The sequence below is a fragment of the Dromiciops gliroides genome, chromosome 5, assembly GCF_019393635.1.
Source record: "Dromiciops gliroides isolate mDroGli1 chromosome 5, mDroGli1.pri, whole genome shotgun sequence".
Classification (NCBI taxonomy): domain Eukaryota; kingdom Metazoa; phylum Chordata; class Mammalia; order Microbiotheria; family Microbiotheriidae; genus Dromiciops; species Dromiciops gliroides.
Window position 1 is genome coordinate 42,683,838 of NC_057865.1, and position 22,589 is coordinate 42,706,426.

The 22,589-nt window shown below is 44.4% G+C and overlaps 1 protein-coding gene across 1 annotated transcript; it reads left to right on the forward strand.

Moving 5' to 3' along the window:
* The first annotated feature begins 20,315 nt into the window (after nucleotides 1-20,315).
* Nucleotides 20,316-22,283, forward strand: TMEM158 (transmembrane protein 158). The gene has a single exon (XM_043966871.1). It carries the CDS (start codon nucleotides 20,454-20,456, stop codon nucleotides 21,936-21,938), a length of 1,485 nt encoding a protein of 494 aa, XP_043822806.1. The 5' UTR covers nucleotides 20,316-20,453; the 3' UTR covers nucleotides 21,939-22,283.
* The last annotated feature ends 306 nt before the right edge of the window (nucleotides 22,284-22,589 follow it).

Here is a 22,589-nt window from a genome sequence, read left to right on the forward strand (position 1 = left end):
ACCTTAGATCTCATGTGGCACACTTCACCCCCATTTTGTAGATGACAAAACTGAGGCCCAGAGAAACTAAGGTATATGTCCCAGGTCCTGTGACTTGTCAGTGGGAAAGCCAGGATTCAGAACCCAGGCCTCCTGACTTCTTGTTCATTGTTCCTTCCACTTACAGAACACTGAAAAGTCCTGTGTTTGTTTACACTCATCAATTACACCCTCCTTGGGGGCATCAACATCCAAAGAGGGAGTTGGGTCTTCTACTTTTCTTGACACTTGGAAGATCATCTAGTCTGACTCCCCCATTTTACAGTCCAGGAAACTGAGTCAGAAAGAGAGGAAGCAATTTGTCTCTAGGTGTCAAGAGATTGGGAACAGAGAGCTGCTTCTTACCACTCTTTGCGTAGGAATATTTACTCCATAGCTGTGGAAGCAGGTGGGGATTGCCTAGGGGACCTTGATTGCAATTTCCAGGGATGATTTGTGGGTACCACAAAATATGGGTGATAGATTCTTGGCATAAGGCAATAGATGTCTATTACAAAAGCAGCCTTTAGGGGGGCAGCTAGGTACTGCAGTGGATAAAGCACTGGCTTTGGATTCAGGAGGACCTGAGTTCAAATCCAACCTCAGACACTTGACACTTACTAGCTGTGTGATCCTGGGTAAGTCACTTAACCCTCATTGCCCCTAAAAAAAAAGCCAAAAAAACAAAAGCAGCTTTAGGATGGAGGCTGTTAGCATGTAGTAGAAGAGACAAGGGTGTCTTGACACGAGGTTTGAACGAATGGTGGGAAAAACCATTGAGGACAGAACCCACAATGGCAGCAATGCTAGGGAGTTTGCCTTGAATCTTCTTCCCATATGTTGACATCATGTTGGGTATTCTGGGGGAACTTTTTTTTACGTCCCTGGTATATCCACTATGCCTCAGGGTTGATGGCTGGATTGTTTGAATATATCCTGAACATATATCAGTATAGGACAAGTAACGATGATAACTGTAAAATCAGAGACAGTTAAACACTGCTTATCTGAATCAAGATATGCAGCTGAGCACATTCCAATTCTTGAAGGACAGTGATTGGGGGGGAAGAGCAAAATTGGCATCCTAGAAGCAAGAATTTAGGTCATGTTAATCATGAGTCCCCATTGGTAAAATGCAACATTTTGTGTGTGTGTGTGTGTGTGTGTGTGTGTACATGTGGATGAGAGACAGAAACAGAGACAGAGACAGAGAAAGAAAATACCTCTTACAATTAATCTCATTCTGACATGAAACTAACCCTTTGTTCTAAGAAACCCAATCTGTATGTGTAACACCATTTTCCATTTTGTGCTAACAGTATAAAGCTGGGTACTCTCATTAGACTTTCCCTCTCAAGGATGGACCTCCTTGAGAACATAAATTGTCTTTTGCTATGTATCCCCAACACTTAGCAGAGTGCCTGAGACATAGTAGGTGCTTAATAAATGCTTATGGATTGAATACTTGAATACTCCAGCATTATAATGAATTTTCTTTTTTCTTTTCTTTTTGTTTTCTTTTTTGTTTGTTTGTTTTGTTTTGTTTTGTGTGGGGCAATGAGGGTTAAGTGACTTGTCCAGGGTAACACAGTATAATGAATTTTCAATCCCACTGATATGGGGACTCTGTCCAAGGATACAGATTATACAACCCATCCCTGCCTACCCATCCTCCGTGACTAATCTATATCTTACTGTAAATCTTTCACATGGATTCCTATGGACATGTTAAGTGCCTTCCTTAAAATATATTAGTGAATTAAAATGTCCTGATTTTTTTTAGATTGTCATTTTATTTGCTATTCATAGTTGTCACTGCTTCCTGTCATTCGTCAGTGTCAATCTCTAGGAAACTAACTAGAAATCTCAGATATAATATAGGTACTAGTAGAAGATAGTGGTGGCATTGTACAAAAATGGTAGTCAACCCATACTTTGGGACTATTTTTTTCAATAAAGGATTGGTTTATTTCTGAAAGGTGATGGAAACAAAGATTAGTTAAAATGCCTCTGCTCATTCATATGCCCACACTCATACTGCATCTTACCAGTGGAGACTGATCACAGGAGCTTAGGGTCTTAAATTTAGAGCTGGAAAAGACCTCAGAAACCATCTCATCTAACTCCTTCATTTTACAGATGTGGATACCAAGGTCTGTGGACGTTGAGTGACCTGCCCAAGATCACATAGACAGCAAGCATCAGAGACAGGATTTGAATCCAAGTCCTCTGTTAGACCCAAAGTTCTTTCCATTGTACCACACTGCCTCCTGCAACATGATAGACTTCTGAGGGTATGGTCAGTATCCCAAATCTCTGGTTGGTTTCTTTGGACCCTTGAGTAGAATGAGTATTTGGGATCTATTGATCTCATCCCCCAAGTGAGAAAAAATATGCAGTTACTTAACACCCCACCTTTGTTGGAAATGTCATGGCCTGAGAGCAGTTTCTGTGGGTACATTCATATGTGCCCCAATGGAATGACCTCTTCACCTTCATCCTCAATTGGATGCTTATCCCAAAGACTTCCTTTTTCCATCATATGGATATTTCAAGGTCTTGGTTCCTGCCATTTATCTTGAGATGCTAATGTACCCAGGATTTTAAGCTCTGTTTTATACCATGTGATCCCATGGCCACATTACAAGTAATTATTTATTGTCTCTTAACCTCAGTTTATTCCTATGTAAAATGGAGGTCATAATGTTGAGTTAACCTTCTCGTAGTGCTGTTGTGAGGAAACTGCTCTATAGATTGTGAAGAGCTATGCAAATGTGATCTGATATAACAAAAACTTCAATTATCTGGATTTTGATAGCTTCTGCCCAGCTGCCTTTATGTCAGTCTTCTTGTGTGCACCAGCTCAAAGATGCAAATAATTACACCTAATTGCATATTCTAGAGTAGTGTTGACCATCCATTTGTACTTCCAGGGTTCTGTGAAGCAACATAAGTTACATTTATATGAAAGACTCAAATGGGATTTACCATCTAAAGCTAGTTCCATTTACTTTAGTGATTGGTAAATGTTCTTGCAACACCATTAACTTTTTATTCTGTTAGAATTCAGGGAGGGCTGAGAAGGTCTCTGAGGGTCAGCCAAAGGACAAGAGCTATAATGACTTAAAACAACACAAAGCATTGAGTGGCAACCACAATGGCCCTGGCAAGAGCCAGACATAATGAACATGGTGAATTTCTTCTCTGAAGGAATGACAGGACATATGAAGTTTGGGGAAATCATAGATAAAAGCCAGACTTAAGTCTGGCTAGAGGAATTGATGGTGTTTGGCTCAGAAGACAGCTTTTTTAACAACTGATTTTATGTATATAGAGATTTCTTCCATCCTTGCAGGATCTGCAATTTTTCAGTAGACCATGCCTCCCATCAGTGATATTTATCCCTCCTCTTTGCTTTCATAGCTAGTCTTCACAAGTTTCAGTGGCCACAAATCATATCACCCCATGGCCAACCTGGTGACAAGCAAAAATTTAGACTCATTTTCACATTGCCAACACATCGTCCATCATCAGGACCACACTCAAAATCTTGTTAAGCCCCTCAGGGCCTGCCAGAGTTTGAGCTCCTCAGTTACAATCTTTGAAACTCCAGTGCCCTTGAAGCCAAGATAAAGCTTTAGAGTATGACTTGGCGAAGTCTCCAAGTATGTGGAGATATACAATGAGGGAAGTGTCTGTTTGGTTAATTACATATTATATTATATATTACATGTAAATTATATAATATCATAATATATAATAATGTGGACCCAAGAGAGAACACAACCATTGGAAATGGGCTTAAAATTGTAATGGGAGATCACTTGATTAGGAAAAAATCAAGACAATGCAACAAGTATTTATTTGCTTGATATTTAAATTATCAATTTAATAACCATCAATGAAAGCAAATAAACATACAAAATAATAAATGCAGTCCTACATGAAGCCATAAATATAGATGTATACACCTTACATTTTAACAAAGTAGAATCAAATACATAACAAACTAACAGAAGATACGTTTGCTCTGGGTCCCTGTCCCAATCTCTCAGAAGCACCATTAGCCTGGGTTCTGTTTTCTTTTCTTTCTTTTAAAAAAATCAAGCTCTCTTCACTGAGTCTACTTTTTATGGTTCTGACAATCTTACTCTGTCTCATTTCATATAAGCCTTTTCACATTTGCTCATACTCTTCCTACTTTTCTGTGTTTTTTTCTCACAACACCATAATGTTCCATGACACTAATATGTCATCATTGATTCAGTCATTCTCTTATCATTGGACATATGGGTTGTTTCCAGGTTTTAAAAATTTTTTGCTATACGAATAAAGCAGCCATAAATATTTTTAAACAGCTAGCTCCTTTTTTTTTTTTTCCTTTTCATTATATCTTTAGGATGCACTCCCAGCAATGGGATCACTGGCTCAAAAGGAATGATGCATTTGCCACAAGTACGTAGTAATCCCATACTGAGTCCCTAGTGCTGTACTAGGGACTGTGGAGGCTATAAAAGGGGGAGATGTGGTCCCTCCCCTCAGCAGAAGGGCCAAACAGCAGGGAGGAAGTAGGTATGGGAAAGCAAAACGCTTACTGCTTGAGCAGAGACTTGCGGGGATTGCAAGGAGTGGGAAGGATAGGGAGAACATGAAAACTACCTTCAAGTGTCTGAAGGGCTGCCATGTGTGTGTGGGGGGGGAGAGGGACAACACACTTGCTTTACTTGGCACCAAGGGCAGCACAAAGAGCAACAGCCTCTGCACAGAGGCAGATTTTGGCTCTAGAGAAGGAAGCCTAGCAATTAGAGCTGTCCGAAAATAGAATAGGCTGCCTCAGGAGGTAGTGGGATCCCCATCCCTGGAGGTCTTTATGCAGAGGCTGGATAACCACTGGCCAGGGATGATGTCGAGAGGATTCCTGCTTAAGTAAGGATTAGACGAGATGACCCCTTCCAACTCGAAGATTCTGTAAGGAACGACAGGTGAGACAAGGCATACATGCGGTAAACAAGCAAGGAACAGTGCCAAAGAGGTCAGGTGGGGAACCCACATCATTATGATCAACCACACACAAATACTGGGTATCGACCATAGGGAGACAGCATGGTAAGGAGTAGGGGTGGGGCAGGAGGTGAGAAATGAGCACTGGTTTTGAAGTCAGAGATTCTGAGTTCAAATCACGATTCCACCCCTTTCTATTGATGTGACCTAGGGCAAGTCACTTTGCCTATTGGGGACTCAGTTTCAGTAAAATGAAGGAATGGAATTAAATTATCTCTGTCATCCCTTCTAGCTTAAAATCTATGCTCCTATATGGAAGGTACTGTGTTCAGTGGCCAGGGGATTAAAAGAAATAAATGGTCACAAGGAAACCCAACCATTGGAAATGGGCTTTAAGTTGCAAAGGGAGATCACTTAATTAGGTAAAAGTCATGTCAATATAACAAATATTTATTTGTTTATTTTTAAGTTATAAATTTAATAATCATCAATAAAAACCAAATACTCAAACAAATGTACAAAATAAGGAAGGTCATCCTACATGAAGCCATATGTGTGTGGTATACACATATGTCTATGTGTATATATGTACACACATATGCATATAACCCACACATATACATACATAGACACAACTCTCACCAAAAAAACAAAACAAAACAAAACTTAACCTAGATAGAGAGCTAGGTCCTAAGCTTTGTTAGCTTAGGCAGCTCAATAGATGGAAATTAGCTTTTAATTATTTTAAAGGAATTGGTGGTGTTCAACTGAGAAGGTAGAAAACTAATGAATTTCCAAATAATTGTTTTATGTATCTATTTCTTCAAAACTTCACTTATCGGTGATTGTACTGATATAGACACTCTCTGTGACTCTTCATGAGTTACTTTAGTCGGTCTTTTTAGGGTTTAACAATAATTTTTTTATTTCAGTCGGGAAATCTTTCCTCTGAAATGCTATTTACAAACTGTGTCTTGATTTCAAATCCTGCCTCAGGCATTTAAAACATTTAAAAGCCCCTAGACAAGTCTATCTATGAAATGAGACAATTGGATTCAGTGGTTCCTTCTTGTTCTAAATCTATGATCCTCTGATTTGGGGGTAAGTCACCAACTCTCTAAGACAGTTTCTTTATGTATAAAATGAGGAGGGTTGAATGAGGTTATCCATAAGGTTCATAGGATCATAGATTCAAAGTTGAAATAGATCAAGTCCACCCTTCCTGTTACAGACAAGTAAACTGAGGTGCAGAGTGGCTAAATGATTGGACCAGAGTCACACAGCTATTAAGAGTATGATTCAAAGCCAGGTCTTTCAGCACTCTGTCTACCACACCACACTGCCTTTCAAACCCTTAATCCTATGTTCCTAATAATAAATTGTGATACAAGATATTGTAGTGCCGAGGGAGTACAGTGTAGTCCAGAAGTTTCAAAGGAGTCTGTGGTAGTGAGATATCTCCCTGTGCTTGGAACAGTGAGTGGGACTTTAGATAATCAGAGAGTCGGGGAAGGGTATTCCAGAGAGAACCTGACAAACAAAGCTAAGGAGGTGGAAACTCCATCTGTTTGTGCTCAAGTGATTGGGAGTGCCACTGAAGTTCAGAAAAGAGGCCAGTGTGAGCTGTTGTTAATCACGGAAGGCTTCATGGAGTAGGCGGGAACTCACTCTAGATCTAAAAGGATGTATGGAAGAGAGAATGGAGGAGGGTGCTCCAAGGCACTGGTGACAATTTGAGCAAAAGCACAGAGTCACAGCTTATGAGTGGGAAGAGTGAGAGTGGGTGGAAGGGAATAGTAATGAAACAAGCCGAAGGTCAGTGTTGAAGAATAGCAACAGATGGATTGAAAAAATAGGTGGGAATAGGTGAGAGAGGACCTTGAATGCAAGGATGAGAAATCTGGGCTTGATCCTTGGGTCAGTGGCCTCAAAACATTTTTTATTACAAACCCCTACGAATTTTTTTTTAAAAAGGACACAGCCATAACATATGCCTATTTACTTATTTATAAATTATATTATTAATTATATATCATACAATTTATATTGTGATTTTAATATATGAAACAATTATAAATTATATACTCATACTTCAGTATTGATAATTTTATATACATTAGGAGAATGCTGCGGGTGCCTCTAGAGTGGTTAGGTTATAATTGCCCCAAGGAGCCAACATTCAACCCAGAAGTGGAGAGGTTAGAAGCTTAAAGAGCTAAAGCACCAGCCCTAGATTCAGGAGTTCCTGAGTTCAAATCCAACCTCAGATACTTGACACTTACTGGCTGTGTGACCCTGGGCAAGTCACTTAACCCCCATTGCCCCACAAAAAAAAAAGAAGCTTAAAGAGCAGAAGGAGGGAGCAGAGCTAGGACTGTTCTTTGTGAGTTAGGTGTGGTTGCATTAAGAAATGAGATTGACATACCCATCTTTCCACCCTCCAGTTGGCTGATCACACATTCATTGGGGTCAGGCCACACAACCCTCCCAACTTTGGAGAACATTGTCTTAGGTTACAAAGAACCTTAGAAACTCTCAAGGAGAGTGTTGTATGATCAGTATGGAAATATGGCCAAAGGAAAATTAATCCAGCAGAAGTATGTAGGATGGCCTATAGAAAAAGGGGCATTGGAATAAGAGTTAAGAGGCTGTTATAGTGATCTAGGAATGAGATAACAAGGTCTTAGACTGGACTGGGTATGGAAGTCAGGGAGAGAGAGCAATGGGAATGTAGAGGAAGGTGCAAATTCAAGAAACAATTGAAAAGAAGAATTCCCTGCCTTACCCAAGTGATTGTTAAATCCTGGGACAGGCTACCAAAAGAAGTTTGGGGATTTCTGTTCCTGGAGATCTTTGAAAATAGGATGAAGTGTCCTCTGTCTCAGAGGGTTTAATCATTCATCTGCCTGGTAGCAGGAGCAGAGCCATTTATAGGTATTTTGTAGCCCCAGAGATCAGGATGGAGTTAATAAAAATGTAAATAACTGTGTCTGTGATGGGCCATTTTGTGCTGGGACTTGGCCATCCTCCAGTGAGGAAACAAGCCCTAATGCTTACATGCAGTTGATTAGCTCCCTAAGCAGGATCTTGGATCATAATAATAGGAGCATGGATTTAGAAAAGAAAGGGGATCTTAGTGATCATGTGGTCTCGTTTAACAGATGAAGAAAGTGAAGCCCAGAGCAACTAAATGACTCACCCAAAGACAGAAGTCTTTTTGAACCCAGAGTACTCCTTCCTCTGCACTGTATTCCTTTGAGGTCCATTACAGTTCTATATCTGAGTGACTTCCTAGAATCATAGGACTTAGAGGTGGAAAGATCTTTATGATCATAAGATCATAGACATGGACCTAGAAAAGATCTTAGGGGTCATCAAAGCTAACCCTTTCTCTTTGCAAAAGAGGAAATTCGCCCATTAAAATGTAGGCTCCTTGAAGGTAGAGTTTGATTTTCATTTTTATCCTTGTTCCCCCAGTGTCTAGAAACAGTACCTTGTACACAGAAAGTACTTAGTGAAAATGTATTGACCGCATTGAACTGAGGTCAAAGAAGGATGGTTTGCCTGTGGTCAGACTGATTGAAAGTGGCAGAGTCAAAATTTGGACCCAAGAGCTCATTCTCCATGTAAGGGGCTAAAATTCTAGCTAGACTGTCTAAAATATCTAATGAGTGGTCGCCAATAAATTACAAGCTTTAGCAAGAGTTAGGCTTTTAAACATTTATTAAGGAGAATAAGAATTTGGTAAAGAGAGAGAGAAAGGCCTAGATTAATCTATCTATTAAAGGGAGAGCACATTTGTAGCTCTGTTCTCTGCCAGAGTCCCCAGGAAAGCGAGAGTGAGCCAGCGCACCAGCCTCCCCCTTCCTCCTCCCACATCCAACGTCACTTCCTGACGCCAAAGAAAGCTGCATGGTCCTGCCCTCAAAGGCCCTCTCCTCATGTTGGAGCTTTCCTACAGTAAGTCTCCAGCAGGTGGCATCATTCCAATCATTACATCCAGATCTAGGAATCTTTCTACTGCATCAGTCTCCCTCCATGCCTGGCACATAGTAGGGATTTAATAAAAGTTTACTGACTGACTAGTCTAATCCCCTCATTTTATAGATGAGGAATCAGACCAGCATAGTTCACATCTTCCCTCTATTTTAGTTTTGTCTCAAGTGAGTCCAGGCTGAGGGAGCAGGAAATCCATTGGTGAAGTGGAAAAGAAGCCAAGAGAGGCAGCAGACTGGAACCTGTGCCCCTTGGGGGAGCTGTTTGATTGGCTAACCTAGAAGTCATGAGGATGTCCAGTGGATGTGCACCATGCATCATGTCAAAATTGAAGTTAGTGGCTCGTGGCTAACATTGTAAATGGGAAAGGTCAGCAATATTCTGCACGCTAAACCCCAACCACTGGAAAACAGTTAGAAGTACACAGTTCAGGGCAAGTAGAAATAGCCATCCTTCTTTTCTTTTTTCCCCTAAGTGAACTGGAAGCTGTTCATTCCTCAATTTAAAGTTGCTACTGACTTTGAAAGGTACAGCTAAAAGCTTTGCAAAGTGTTGTATATAATGCTGAGAAATGAAGTGGAAAGAACTTGGGATGAGATGTCAAGGAGATCTAGGCTGATGTCTCTACTTAAAGCGCTAATTGATTCTTTGGGTAAGTCATGTCCCATTTCAGGGGCTTGTTTGCCTCAAGAGTAAAAAGAGAAGTTTGGACTAGATAAGCTCTGTGCTCCTTCTCAGGTCAGAATCTATAAATTTGTTTATCTGTGTGTTTTTCTTCTTTGTCTCCCATCATCTTTTTTTGCAGGGCAATGAGCGTTAAGTGGCTTGCCCAGGGTCACACAGCTAGTAAGTGTCAAGTATATGAGGTTGGATTTGAACTCAGGTCCTCCTGAATCCAGGGCTGGTGCTTTATTCACTGTACCACCTAGCTGTCCCCCCCAAAACATTATTGATTGATAGAAATAGTTTCATAATTTCTAGGCCACCAAGATCCCTTGGGTTGGTTAGGAACATCCTTCCCCTTTGCTTTCCCTACATCTCTCCCCTATTAATTCTTGGATTACCTAAGAGTTACCAATTCTAATCCTTTTCATAGAATGGAAGACCATTAGCTTTTTACCATCTGCCCTGTCTCTATTCCCCATCTCCATATTGTCATCTGGATTGCTGATCCTCCCTAGGGATGGACCTTGCACCCACCTTATCAATATACCATTAAGACCTTCAAGTCTCTACCCTGCAGCTAAAATATTTTATGTATAGTCTCCAATTCAAATGTGAGCCCTTTCATAGCAGGGATTCTTTCAATTTTTCTATTTGAATTCCCAGGGCTTAACACAGTGACTGGAACACAGTAAGGAGTAAATATGTACTTTTAAATTCATTCATTCATAATAGAACTGGGGCTCCTTCCGAAGAGTTCAAGAGTTCTTATTCCTTACAGAAGAGAGACAGTGTGATATAGTGGAGAAACTTCTGGATTTGGAGTCAGGAGAACTTGGGTTCTAAAAATCACAGCTTGGGGGCAGCTAGGTGGCACAGTGGATAGAGCACTGGCCCTGGAGTCAGGAGGACCTGAGTTCAAATCCGACCTCAGACACTTAACACTTACTGGCTGTGTGACCCTGGGCAAGTCACTTAACCCCAATTGTCTCACTAAAAAAAAAAAAAGTGAAGCTCAGAGAGGTCGATAGCTTTCCCAGGAACACACAGCTGGTGTCAGAGGCTGGATTTAAACATGCATCTCTCCTGATTCCAAGTCTAGTGCTCTCTCCACTACATCATGCTGCCTCTCATCCATTAGTGACCCATGGATGGGTCACTTAACCCCTCTGAGCCTGTTTCCCTATTTATAAAATTGGCATAATAATGCCTAAATTTATTTCTTTCACAGAGTTGTTGTGAGACTAAAGTGAAATAATCTATTCAGGGTACTTTGCAAACTTTAAAGTGCTACATAAATGTCAACTATTACAGCTCTTACCCATTACTTATAATATTTTAACTGATTCCACAGCAGCTTAAGGACTCAGAGTAAAAAAAAAATACTCCTTTATGCTCCAAGGCAAGTCTTCTCTTCAAAACTAAGAGATTTATAAAAAAAAGATTCAAAAATCGATCACAAAGAGATTATAGATTGATTAAGAGCAGGAAAGGCCACTGGAGGCCAATGAGTCCAACTCTCTCCTTTTACAAGTGAGAAACTGAAGCTCAAAGAATTTAAGGGATTGCTCAAGATCATAACTGTTAGTAAGTAAGAGGCAGTGTGACAAAGGCAGATTTGAACCCAGGCCTTCTGACTCAAAATGAAGTCCTCTTTCCACTGTGCTCTTGTCTGTGAGCCAACAACCAGGGATCCGGTAGAGGGTTAGACTGTGGCCATGACAAAGAGCCTGCATTTGGCTGGAAATACGATGGAAAAAGCTGAGAAGGGCAATTCGCAAAACATGATACTTAATAAGAGAGTCCCCAAGTCCCTTAATTTCTCCAATTTGAGTCCCACTTATCCTTGGACTCTTGGAATGCTACAAACTGGGTACCAATTACCTAATTTGGAGGGATGTGTTTTTGAGTTGTTTACAAGGAGGTGTGGAGTAAATATTTATGATGCTTGTTTAGCAAATGGAGTGGAAATTACAGTTGTCTTTGCAAGGAGTGGTTTTTGTGCCCCAGCTTTGCTACATTAGCATTCTCAGAGATGACAGCTCTGATTGTTAAATAAGCTGTTACGTGGTGAATGTGTGGGGCTGGGGTGATATGGGTAACAGGAAGAATAGCAAAATACCGCCACACTGCCACACTCTGAGGTTGATTTAAAAGGCGTCTTTTCCCAAAGTGAGCCAATTTAAAGAGGATAAAAAGAATAGAAACTCAGCGTTTAAAGGGCAAGTTGATCTATTGCCTCACCTGACCCACATGCTTTCTAAAAAGAAAGATGTGGTTAAGGTTGGTTGTTTCACAGAAACCAATATGCTTCATGTCATAGCTATTGGTTCGGTCAATACAGTGTCCTTATTGGCTTCCTTCACAACATTTCAATAACCACCTCCTGATGCTGTAAATTCATTCTGTCAAAAATCCACAAATGTGCTGCCTGAAAACTCCCAGAAGGGAGTTCCAGACTCAAGATCTGCCTAGATGACTGAGCAGACCCACATGTAGTCAACAGAGATCACTCTAAGTGGGGTGTGTGTGGGTAAAAATGGTGCCTTAAAGATGGAGGATGAATCAGAGACAATCACATTGCTTTGGAGATGTGGGGTAAATGATGGTCCCTTCACCCCTGCATAGACCCCTTTCTCAAATTCTCCCAAACCATTCACTAGATTAGTCCGAGTTTCCTCCTCATAAATACCCTCTTACATAAACCATTCTTCTCCCTTCTTTTCCTTAGTTTTCCCTTTCCCTCCTTTTTCTTCCCCTTCCATTTTATTCCATTCTGTTCCCTTTCCTTTCCTTCCTTACCCTTCTTTTCCCTTTGAGAGCAAGAAGAACTGGGTTAAAATTCTACTTAGGTCGGGGGCGGCTAGATAGCACAGTGGATAAAGCATGGGCCCTGGATTCAGGAGGACCTGAGTTCAAATCCGGCCTCAGACACTTGACACTTACTAGCTGTGTGATCCTGGGCAAGTCACTTAACCCCCATTGCCCAGCAAAAAAATTCTACTTAGGTCATCTTAGACAAGTAACTTAACCACACTGGGCCTCAGTTTTCTCATCTGTAAATGGGAGGGGGGGTCAGATTAAATGGCCTTCCAACTCTAGATCTATGGGTCTATGAAATTCACCCATTAATTTCACTAGAAGCTACAGAAATTTTCATTCAAACTCTGATTCTAATTAGCTATGTAGAATCAGGCAAGTTATTCACCTACATGAGCCTGATTTTCATAGAACCATAGAATTTCACAGGGTGATAGGACCATAAAGTAAACACTAGAAATGTCTTGAGAGGACATCTAATCTAACCCACTTATTATACAGATGAAGAAACAGAGGCCCAGAGGAGTTCTCCAAACATAGATACAAAATGTCAGAAGGAAGATTTGACTCCAAGTCCTTTCATTCCAAAGCAAGTTTCCTTTCAATATTCCATAACACTCCTTGCTGGGAAAGGACCTTAAAAGTTCCATAGTCACCATATTTTAGAGTTGGAAGGAATCTCAGTGGTCAGTTGTCCAACTGATATCGAAAAGGAAACTATAGTCCCATAATCATCCAGTTTCCACTAAGCCTTCTAATCAGAGCCCACTGCCTTCCAAAGTAGCTCATCCTTCTATCTTTAAATATGTTTGGGTTTTTTTTTTGGCAAGGCAATGAGGGTTAAGTGACTTGCCAGGGTCACACAGCCAGTAAGTGTCAAGTGTCTGAGGCCATATTTGAACTCAGGTCCTCTTGAATCCAGGGCTGGTGCTTTTCCACTGTGCCACCTAGCTGCCCCTAAATATGTTTTTCATTGTCTCCAGCCTAACTATGCTTTTTTGCAACCTGGGGCATACATCCAGATAACATTTCTAACATGGTTTGCCCAGGGCACAATACAATGGGACTACAATCTTATTCATTCTGGACACTGATTCTTTTGATTCATCCTTAGATCACATTGTGCGGTTTTGGCTACCACGCCGCACAGTTGACTCACATCAAGTTGGATGCTTGCCCCATCTCTCCCTTACCATGTTTATTTAGCCAACTTTTGTTTAGCCCAAGTGAAGTTACTTTACACTTGTCCATATTAAATTCCATCCTCTCAGATTCAAGAGGGTTTTTTTTTGCTATTTTTCCTCATCTGTAAAAAAGAAGAAATTGGACTCAATGATCCATAGACTCCCTATGAGCTCCAAACTTCTGTGAATGTCTAAAATCCCATTACTCTTCATCCAAGATGCACCCTTAAAGTAGATAATGATACTATACTCTTGCCCTTGTGTTGGTCACCCATACTTTCAGTTGTTACTGATTACCACCCCCACAACCCTGCTTGTAACCTTTCTCTCAAATTATCTTGTATTTAACTACTTTGTAAATTTTGTGTTTACTTGATATTTCTACTGTATAGATTTACATAAAAACTTGTCTCTCCCATTAGACTGTCAGCTCCTTGTAAGTAGGGATTGTTTCATTCTTTTTACCTGTATCTCCCAAACCTTGCAGAGTGCCTGGCACACTTAATAAATACTGACTGCACTTGGAACTTATACTACATATTCATATCCATCTATATATACCATTGTATTAAGTGACTACTCAACAAAGCAAATAAAATTGATGTATATCAATTAAGTTCATGCAGGTAGGTGCCAATTAGCAAGCCTACGTGAGGAATGGAAATTCATAGCATGAAAGGTTCCAGGTGCAGAAGATTCTGGGAAAGAGAAAAGGGTACTATGAAGGAGAAAGGGGGCACATCTAAAGCAGGGGCAACTTGTTACAGGAAAGGTTAGGCCCTCATAAAACAGAGGTTTTTTCCAGACTACACAGAAGTCATCTATCCCCCCCACAAAAGAGGGCCTACTTTGTATAAGGCACTGTATTAGGGGGTACATAGAAGAATAAGATATTGTCCTGTGTCTTCAAGGAGTTCATACTCTATTAAGGAGATAAAACATAAACATCTGAAAATATAAATAACCATATGAAATAAATATGAGTTCAAGGCAACAAGAGAGATCATAGGACCATAGGTCTAGATCTGGAATGGACATTAGAAGTCATTTGGCTCTCATTTTACATAGGAGGAAACTGAGGCACAAAGGAAAAATGTAACTTGCCCAAGGTCACAGAGGTAGTAAGGAACAGTGTAAAATCTGAACTTATTATCTTCTAACCCCAGAGGCAACATCCTTTTTACCATACCATGCTGCCATGAATAATTGTCAGCCAAATATTAGGGTCAGTAATTACTATAGGAAATCAGAAACAGGAAAAGCCACGTCAGGCAAGGGAGGTCAGCAAGTCAGTAATATAGAAAGAAAAACTAAGTAAACTGGGTCAAAAATTAATCTAGAAGTCCTACCAAAAAACCAGAAAGACTTTGAGTCAGGTGTGGTGACATACCTATCATTTGATTTGCCTATCATCCAAGGACCAGCCTAGCTGCTCAGCACTAAAGGAGTGACCACCAAGATATAATATTTTTTGGTCACAGAAATTTAGGAAGGCAGCCTACTAATTCATCCAAAGCTTTCCTTCTGCAGATAGTGAAGGGAGCACCCATCCAGATGAAACAAACAGATCTTTATGGAACATTGAAATAATCAGTAAAGAAATTAAGCACATCTGAACACCCGGGGCAAAGCTCAAATGTATCATCTCCCTCCTAGATCTCTACTTCTGCTTCCCATCACTAGCAACCCCTCCTAGGGAGCCTATAGAAGGGAGTGAGTGAGAAGAGCAAGGAAGCCACCATACTTTCTTGGGTCAACCAGGCTACCTATGCTCATCAAATGGATGGATATAGTTATCAATGCTTCTAACTCTCGCTTAATTACAATTTTATCACTTTATGCTCTGTGTGTGTGTGTATAATATATGATACTAATATATTAATCCTACCAAGATCACAATATACCAATGAATTAATGCATTGGAGGCACTTAAGCTCTTTGGATGCAATGAATTAAATAAACTCAAGAAATTGTTGTTATTGTGAGGATACAAAGACATCATATTTGCAAAGAGCTTTAGAAATGGAGAAAAGTAGGACATTATTGTGTAATTCTGTTATTTGCTTTGAATCTTTCAACTAATGGTTTTCTACCAATAGGAATACATGTGCTATTTGTATAGGAAATTCTGTCCCAATTTGTAGAGGTTTTCTTAGGTTCCTATGGGCTTAGTAAACTCAGATATTAATCCAGAGATTTGTCTAAATCATTTTATCATCCTCATTTCCCAGAATCATTGAATCACCCCCTTCCACCCATCCATCCACATACACCCCCCCACACCTACTCACACATATACACACACACACACACACACACACACAGCATCAGTGGCTCCCTGTTGCCTCTAATGTAATTTTTTTTGGGGGGGGGTGAGGCAATTGGGGTTAAGTGACTTGCCCAGGGTCACACAGCTAGTAAGTGTCAAGTGTCTGAGGCCAGATTTGAACTCGGGTCCTCCTGAATCCAGGGCCAGTGCTCTGCGTCACCTAGCTGCCCCTCTAATGTAATTTTTTAAAAATCCTCAACCAGGAATTTAGAATCCTTGGAAATCTGATTCCTATCTACCTTTCCAGTCTTATTTCATATGATTCCTCTTCAAGTATTCTCCATTTCAATAAAACTGGTCTAATATCTCTTTTCTCCTCTAGTCCTATGCCTCTACATAAGTGATGCCCCTCTCATCCACGTCTGAAAATCATTTCCCCCTCACCTCCAATTGGAGAATTCCTATCTTCTTTCAAAGCCCAATCCAGGTTTCCCTCCTCTTTTTTTGGATCCCCATCGGTCATAGTACTAACGCTCTTTCCCACTGGAGCTAAATGGCATTACATATGCTTTCTATTTCCTTCTCTGTGTATATGTCATATCATCTCATTGAATGTAAACTCTGAAGGCAGAGTCTATTTCAGTTTTGATTTTGTATCCCCAGCCCCTAGTACATTTCCTTTCATGTAGTAGGTGTTTAATAAATGCTTGTTGAAATTAACTCAATCCTTCAGTTCTAGAACAGACAGGTAATTGCTTGGCTCTTCAGAGTAGTGAGAAATTTTCTACTGGAAAGTATACTGTACTAAAGTAAGGAGATTTCAATTTAATCCCTGACTCTATCAATAACTTTAGTCAAGTCAGCCTAACCTTTCTGGGCTTCAGTTTCTGAAGGGGTTGGATTAAGGTACCTTCTATTGATGATAGCCTATTGTCCTAAGATTTGTTTAATTTATTTAGGATTTATATCCCCTATACTTCCAAAATAAATTGGACATACTTGTTAACCACGACGTTAATAAATAGGACAAGAGGCAAATGATATGGAAGATTGGAGTTAAAGTCTTGTCTTGGCCACAAATCATTTAACCTCCCAAGAAACTCTCTAAGATGTTAAGTTGCTGACCACCTGCTGATCTACATTGAAAAAGGGATTTTCATGGCTAGAACTTCGCTATGACTATCCAGATTAAAATTCGCCACCACCTCCAACACATACACACACACACACAAAAAATTTAAAAGTATGGCATTATTTTTTTATTTTCAAAGTCTATGATACTAAGTGAATTACTGTCTGTGCTGACTGAGGTCAGGATTACCTGACAGAAATCTGAAATCATTATAGCCACTACTTCCAGTGTTCAAAATTTTCCCATGTCTGCCTAAAGTAGTAAAAAGTAATTGGTGAATTTTTATCACTAGTAAGAAGTGCTAAAATGTCACAAAGACAGGCAACAGAGTCTGAGAGACACCAAGAGACTGAACTTTTCTTTGCCATGAATCTCAGTGACAAGCAGGTGAAATCTAGAAATGGACCCCCTTCTCAGAATCCTGTTTTTTAATAATTGAAGGAAATACTAAATTTCGATTTGAGTTTAAGGAAATAAAGTTGTGTTCTCTTCCCATGTTCAAGGACCTTCAAAATCTATCCACAGTCCCAGGTTAAAAATCCATGGACTGAATAATCCACAAACCACATAAACTCTTCATAATAGTGAGTTGACTGTACCTTCCAAAAAGTCCTGGACAACTACTTTGACACACAAACATAGTGGTATAAACTTGCCTGATGCACTTTGAGTTTTCAAAGGAGAGGTCTCTTTTTTCCTCCCCTTACCTTCTGACGTCCCTCTCCCCTTGTGCACCCTGGCACTACCTCAAGCTCTCTAGCTTTTGGAAACTCCAAGTATGCCAGCTGCCAAGGTACAGATGATATTGTTGTAAAACGCAAGCTTTCTTGTTCTCTCAGTCCTTTGTGAAAGTGCTGACAAAAATAAAGTTGTTTTGTTTGTCAGTCAGAGAATTTGGATCTGAGTAAAATGTTACACCATCCGATACATTCAGTGAGTGAAATGAGGTCCTTAAAGGAGGGGGGGAAACCTAAAAATCAAGAATATTCATGGTTTTGTCTCTTAGGATGCTTGATGCTTCCTCGTAGCACTGTGCTAGTGGTTGGGTGAAGCAACAGTATTCTCCCCATCACCACTCCAGGTTAAAACAATCCCTCTTGGTTGAAAAGTATCATTCTAGTGCAGCTGACTTATGATGTTGTGTGTGTGTGTGTGTGTGTGTGTGTGTGTGTGTGTGTGTGAGTGAGTGTGTGAGTGTTTTAGGACCTTCTTGGAAAGAACCATGTATAGGTTGCTTTGGCTTCTGACTCCCCTTACTTTCCTCCATCTTCCTCTTTCCTTTCTCAGGTGAAAATGACAGCCGCAGGGAGGGTCAACACCAAACCCTAGGACCACGGACAGCGCCCTGGAGGCATTTTAAATGAATGCATTTCTTTCAAAGTCTGAAGGAGAATTACACAAGAAAGGGGGTTTATATGTATAATGTTAATATAATTCAGTTGGCAGCTCTGGCAACCATTTCCACACTTTAATTTCTTACCCTGGGATTAATTGTCCTCCTGCACGGGACTCGATATGAATCGTTCATGAAAATACAACCAGTCACCCTGCCAGGAACTGGCTTAAAAGTGAGAGTAAATAAAAGACTTGCAAGAAGGGAGAATTCCCAGCACAGAGGAATTCCCTTTTCTTGTGCCAGGAAGGTTCCGAGCATCTCCAGGGTGCCCCCTCTACTGTCCCACCTCCATCTCAGGCCCCAAAGTAGTTCCTGATATTATCTTAAATGACTGTGAGTTTGTCATTTAGCCTGTTACTTCAGCTTGTGAGGAATTATAGCTGTGAGGTTTTTTTAACGATGTAAAACTCTTGAAGACTCATGGGGGGGGGGGGGGAATGTTGTTTCTCCTTTGCAGATTTTAAAGGTAGTTTGGTGTACTAGGAAGGGCTCTCGCCTGGTATTTAGATCACCTGGGCTTTGGTCTCAACTCTGACGCCGATTAACTTGTGTGACCTAGAGCAAGCCACCTGGCTTCTGGGTGGGCCTCAGTTTCCCATCTGTAAACTGAAAGGGTGGAACTGAATGGTCTCTGAGGTACTTTCTTACTTTAAAATTCTATAAATCTATACAAAGCAGCCAACTCTATTTCAGGACAGAGGAGGGTGAATTACATGAGCCTCTGACTCTTCAAGACAAGAATCCATTCCACTGCTGGGATAGTCTCTTTCTGCAGGCCAAGTTCTTTCTGGACCGGGGACGCATATAGCCTGAGGAATGGAAACCACGTCACCCAGGCTAGACAGCTAACATAAATGTAACGTGCAGGGGCGTGTCCTAAGTCAGTACACCTCTCCACAGATCGCAGGATCGGATCAGGTGGGGAGCTACTGTCTTGGGAGACTCGTGGAGATGGGGAATGGACGGTTGGGAGTGGACGAGGTGGGGGCGAGACAGAGGATAAAGTAGGGGAAGTCCCAGCCCGGCCCCAACCAGCCGCGAATCTCAGCCAGACTTGCTTTACTACCTCGGAGTTTTGTGACCACAAAAGCCACAAGGGGTGGGGGAAGGGTGGGCGTGGAGGAAAGGTTTGGTGGTCTAACTTTTCCCAAGGCTTGGAAGCCGAGATCCCCCCGGAGTTTGCAGGTGCAGGGGAAGAAGAGAAAGGGGAGCAGGGGTGGGGCTCAGGATTGGGAAAAAGGTAGCAGAGGCGGAAGAAGTGGAAGGGATGGGGTTGAGGGGGAAGAGCCGCGCTGCGCCCAACTGACAGAGGGCTCTCCCTGTCTCCCAGCCCCAGGCGCTGCGCTACGAACTCCAGACCCATCCCCTCCCCTCCCGTCCACTCCCTTCTCCTGCCGTCTCCTCCCCTCCCCTCCCCTCCCCGTAGGGAGGATTCCCCCACTAACACGTCTGAGCCAGCCGCAGCCTCTCCCCGGGCTGGGGAGGAGGAGGGAAAAGCAGCACGGAGCCGCCGCCGTCGCTGCTGCTGTCACACTTTCCCCTCCTTCTCCCTCCTCCACCACCACCTCCCCCCCACACACACACACACACTCTTCTCTTCCTCCTCCTCCTCCTCTTCCTCCTCCTCCGCTTTCTCCTCCTGGCACCTAAACTAGGCTCCGAGCTCTCCCCTCATTGCATCTCTCACCAGCAGCTGCTGCAGCCAGACTAGCGGCCGTAGTCGCCTCTGTGCCCGTGCGCGAGGCTCTCCTCGTCCTCGCCCTCGCCTTCCTTCTCCACCTCCACCTGCTCCTTGGACTTTTCGTCTTCCTCCTCCTCCTCCTTCTTCTCCTCCACCTCCACCTGCTCCTTGGGCTTCTCCGCGGCGGGGAGGGACCTCCCTGACCGCCGCCCCTCGTCCCAGCGGTGGCCACCCGCGCCATGCATCCTTCTTCTCCTCCTCCTCCTGCCCCTTCGAGGTGCTAAGTCAGTCTCATGCTGCTGCTGCTCCGGGGGCTGCTGCTGGTCGCAGCCTTCTTGCTGCTGCCGGTCCGGGGCTGGACCTCTGCCGCTGGGGGGCAGGACGAAGCGGGCCTCTTCCTGCCTCCACTCAACGCCTCCTCCTCGCCGTCGGCCCCCGATCCCAAAACCAGCTCCCGGGCCATGGAGCTTGACCTGGAGGCGCCCCAGGTTGACGAGGACGCGGAAGACCCGGGAGAAGCGGGAGACCCAGGTGGCCAAGAAACCTCGGAGAGTAGCCACGCGGCCCCCCCGTCGGCGGACCCCAACTCGACCGTTTCCCCGGCTGCCTCCCCGGCCGCCTCCCCGGCCGCCTCCTCGGAAGCCTCCCCGGATGACTCCTCGCCCCTGCCTGGCGCCACTTCGCCCCTGCCCGCCGCCGCCGCCGCTGCCGCCGCCTCGCCCCTGCCCGCCGTCGCCCGCGCCCCGGCGCACCAGGAGCAGCAGAGGGGTCCGGAGGCGGCGGAGCGGGGCGGTGGGCACCACGACGACGAGCAGCAGCAGGCGCCTCACCAGGAGCAGCAGCAGCCGCAGCAGCAGCATCAGCACGAGGAGGCGCACTGCAACATCAGTGTGCAGCGCCAGATGTTGAGCTCCCTGCTGGTCCGCTGGAGCCGGCCGCTGGGCATCCAGTGCGACCTGCTGCTCTTCTCCACCAACGGCCACGGCCGCGCCTTCTTCTCGGCCGCCTTCCACCGGGTGGGCCCGCCGCTCCTCATCGAACACCTGGGGCTGGCGGCCGGGGGGGCCCAGCAGGACCTGCGCCTCTGCGTGGGCTGCGGCTGGGTCCGGGGTCGCCGGCTGGGCCGCCTCCGGGGGGGGGCTGCGGCTGCCGCCGCTGCGGCTGCGGCTGCGGCGGCGGCGGCGGCTGCCGCTGCGGCGGCCAGCAGCCCCGGGCCCGGTCCCGGCCCGGCCTCGGCCTCCGCCGCCTCCTCCGCATCCGCCGCCGCCGCCGCCTCTTCGGCTGCTGCTGCAGCTTCTGCATCGCTGCCCTCCTACCCCGCGGCCGAGCCGGGCCAGCTCTGGTGGCAGGGGGAGCCGCTGAATTTCTGCTGCCTGGATTTCAGCCTCGAGGAGCTCAAGGGCGAGCCCGGCTGGCGGCTGAACCGCAAGCCCATCGAGTCCACGCTGGTGGCCTGCTTCATGACCCTGGTCATCATCGTGTGGAGCGTGGCCGCCCTCATCTGGCCGGTGCCCATCATCGCTGGCTTCCTCCCCAACGGCATGGAGCAGCGGAGGACCGCCGGCAGCGGCGGCGGCGGCGGCGGCAGCGGCGGGACCGGCGGCGGCGGCGGGGGGGCCGGCGGCGGGGGGACCGGCGGGGGCGGGGCCGCCCCCCCCTCCTCCTCTTCTTCCGCGGCAGCTGCAGCGGCGGCCGTCACATCTGGAACCGCTGCGGCCGCCGCTGCCGCGGCCGCCGCGGCCGCCGCAGCCGTCACATCGGGCACCGGGGCCAAGTAGCCCACCGGGGTCCACCCCCCGCGACTTCCCCGAATCTCCCCAGCCGCGGCTCCCCGCCACCTCTCGGGGCCCTTGCCTTCCCACTTCCAGCGTGGCGGGGCTGCGGCTCCTCTCCTCCCAGCTTGTCTTGGTCCTCCTCCTCCTCCTCCTCCTCCTCTTCCTCCTCCTCCTCCTCCTCCTCCTCCTCCTCCCTCTCCCTCCTCCTTCCTCCTCCTTCCTCTTCTCCCTTTGACTCTGTGTTTGTTGTCTCTTGGGTGACTCACCCGGTGGTAGACTCGACAGGTTTCATTCGTGCTGTAGTTACCATTAATTGTTCTTCTTTTGGGGAGTGGGGGGGGGGTGGGAATGGGGGGGGGGGCAAGAGACGGCCGACAGCCGTGGCTAACGCTTTCCTGTCTTTAAAAAAGAAACGTTTGGGGCCACATCCTAAAGGTTTGCAAGCTAATTCAAGTTCATGGACCGAAGCCACACGATAAGCACCTGTAAAGAGGGGTAGGGACGGTTTTGGGCATCTTTCACGTTTCCTTCCTTAGGTCTCCCAAGCAATGCATACCCTCCTTCCCTCTCCACCCCATCCCCATGTACCCAACATTCATAGCAGAAAAAAATGACCAAATCCTGTGTATTTGTTTTATATATTTAATAACTTTC

Coding starts and splice junctions, on each gene's coding strand:
- TMEM158 (XM_043966871.1), top strand. CDS start 20,454: ATGCTGCTGCTGCTCCGGGGGCTGCTGCTGGTCGCAGCCTTCTTGCTG.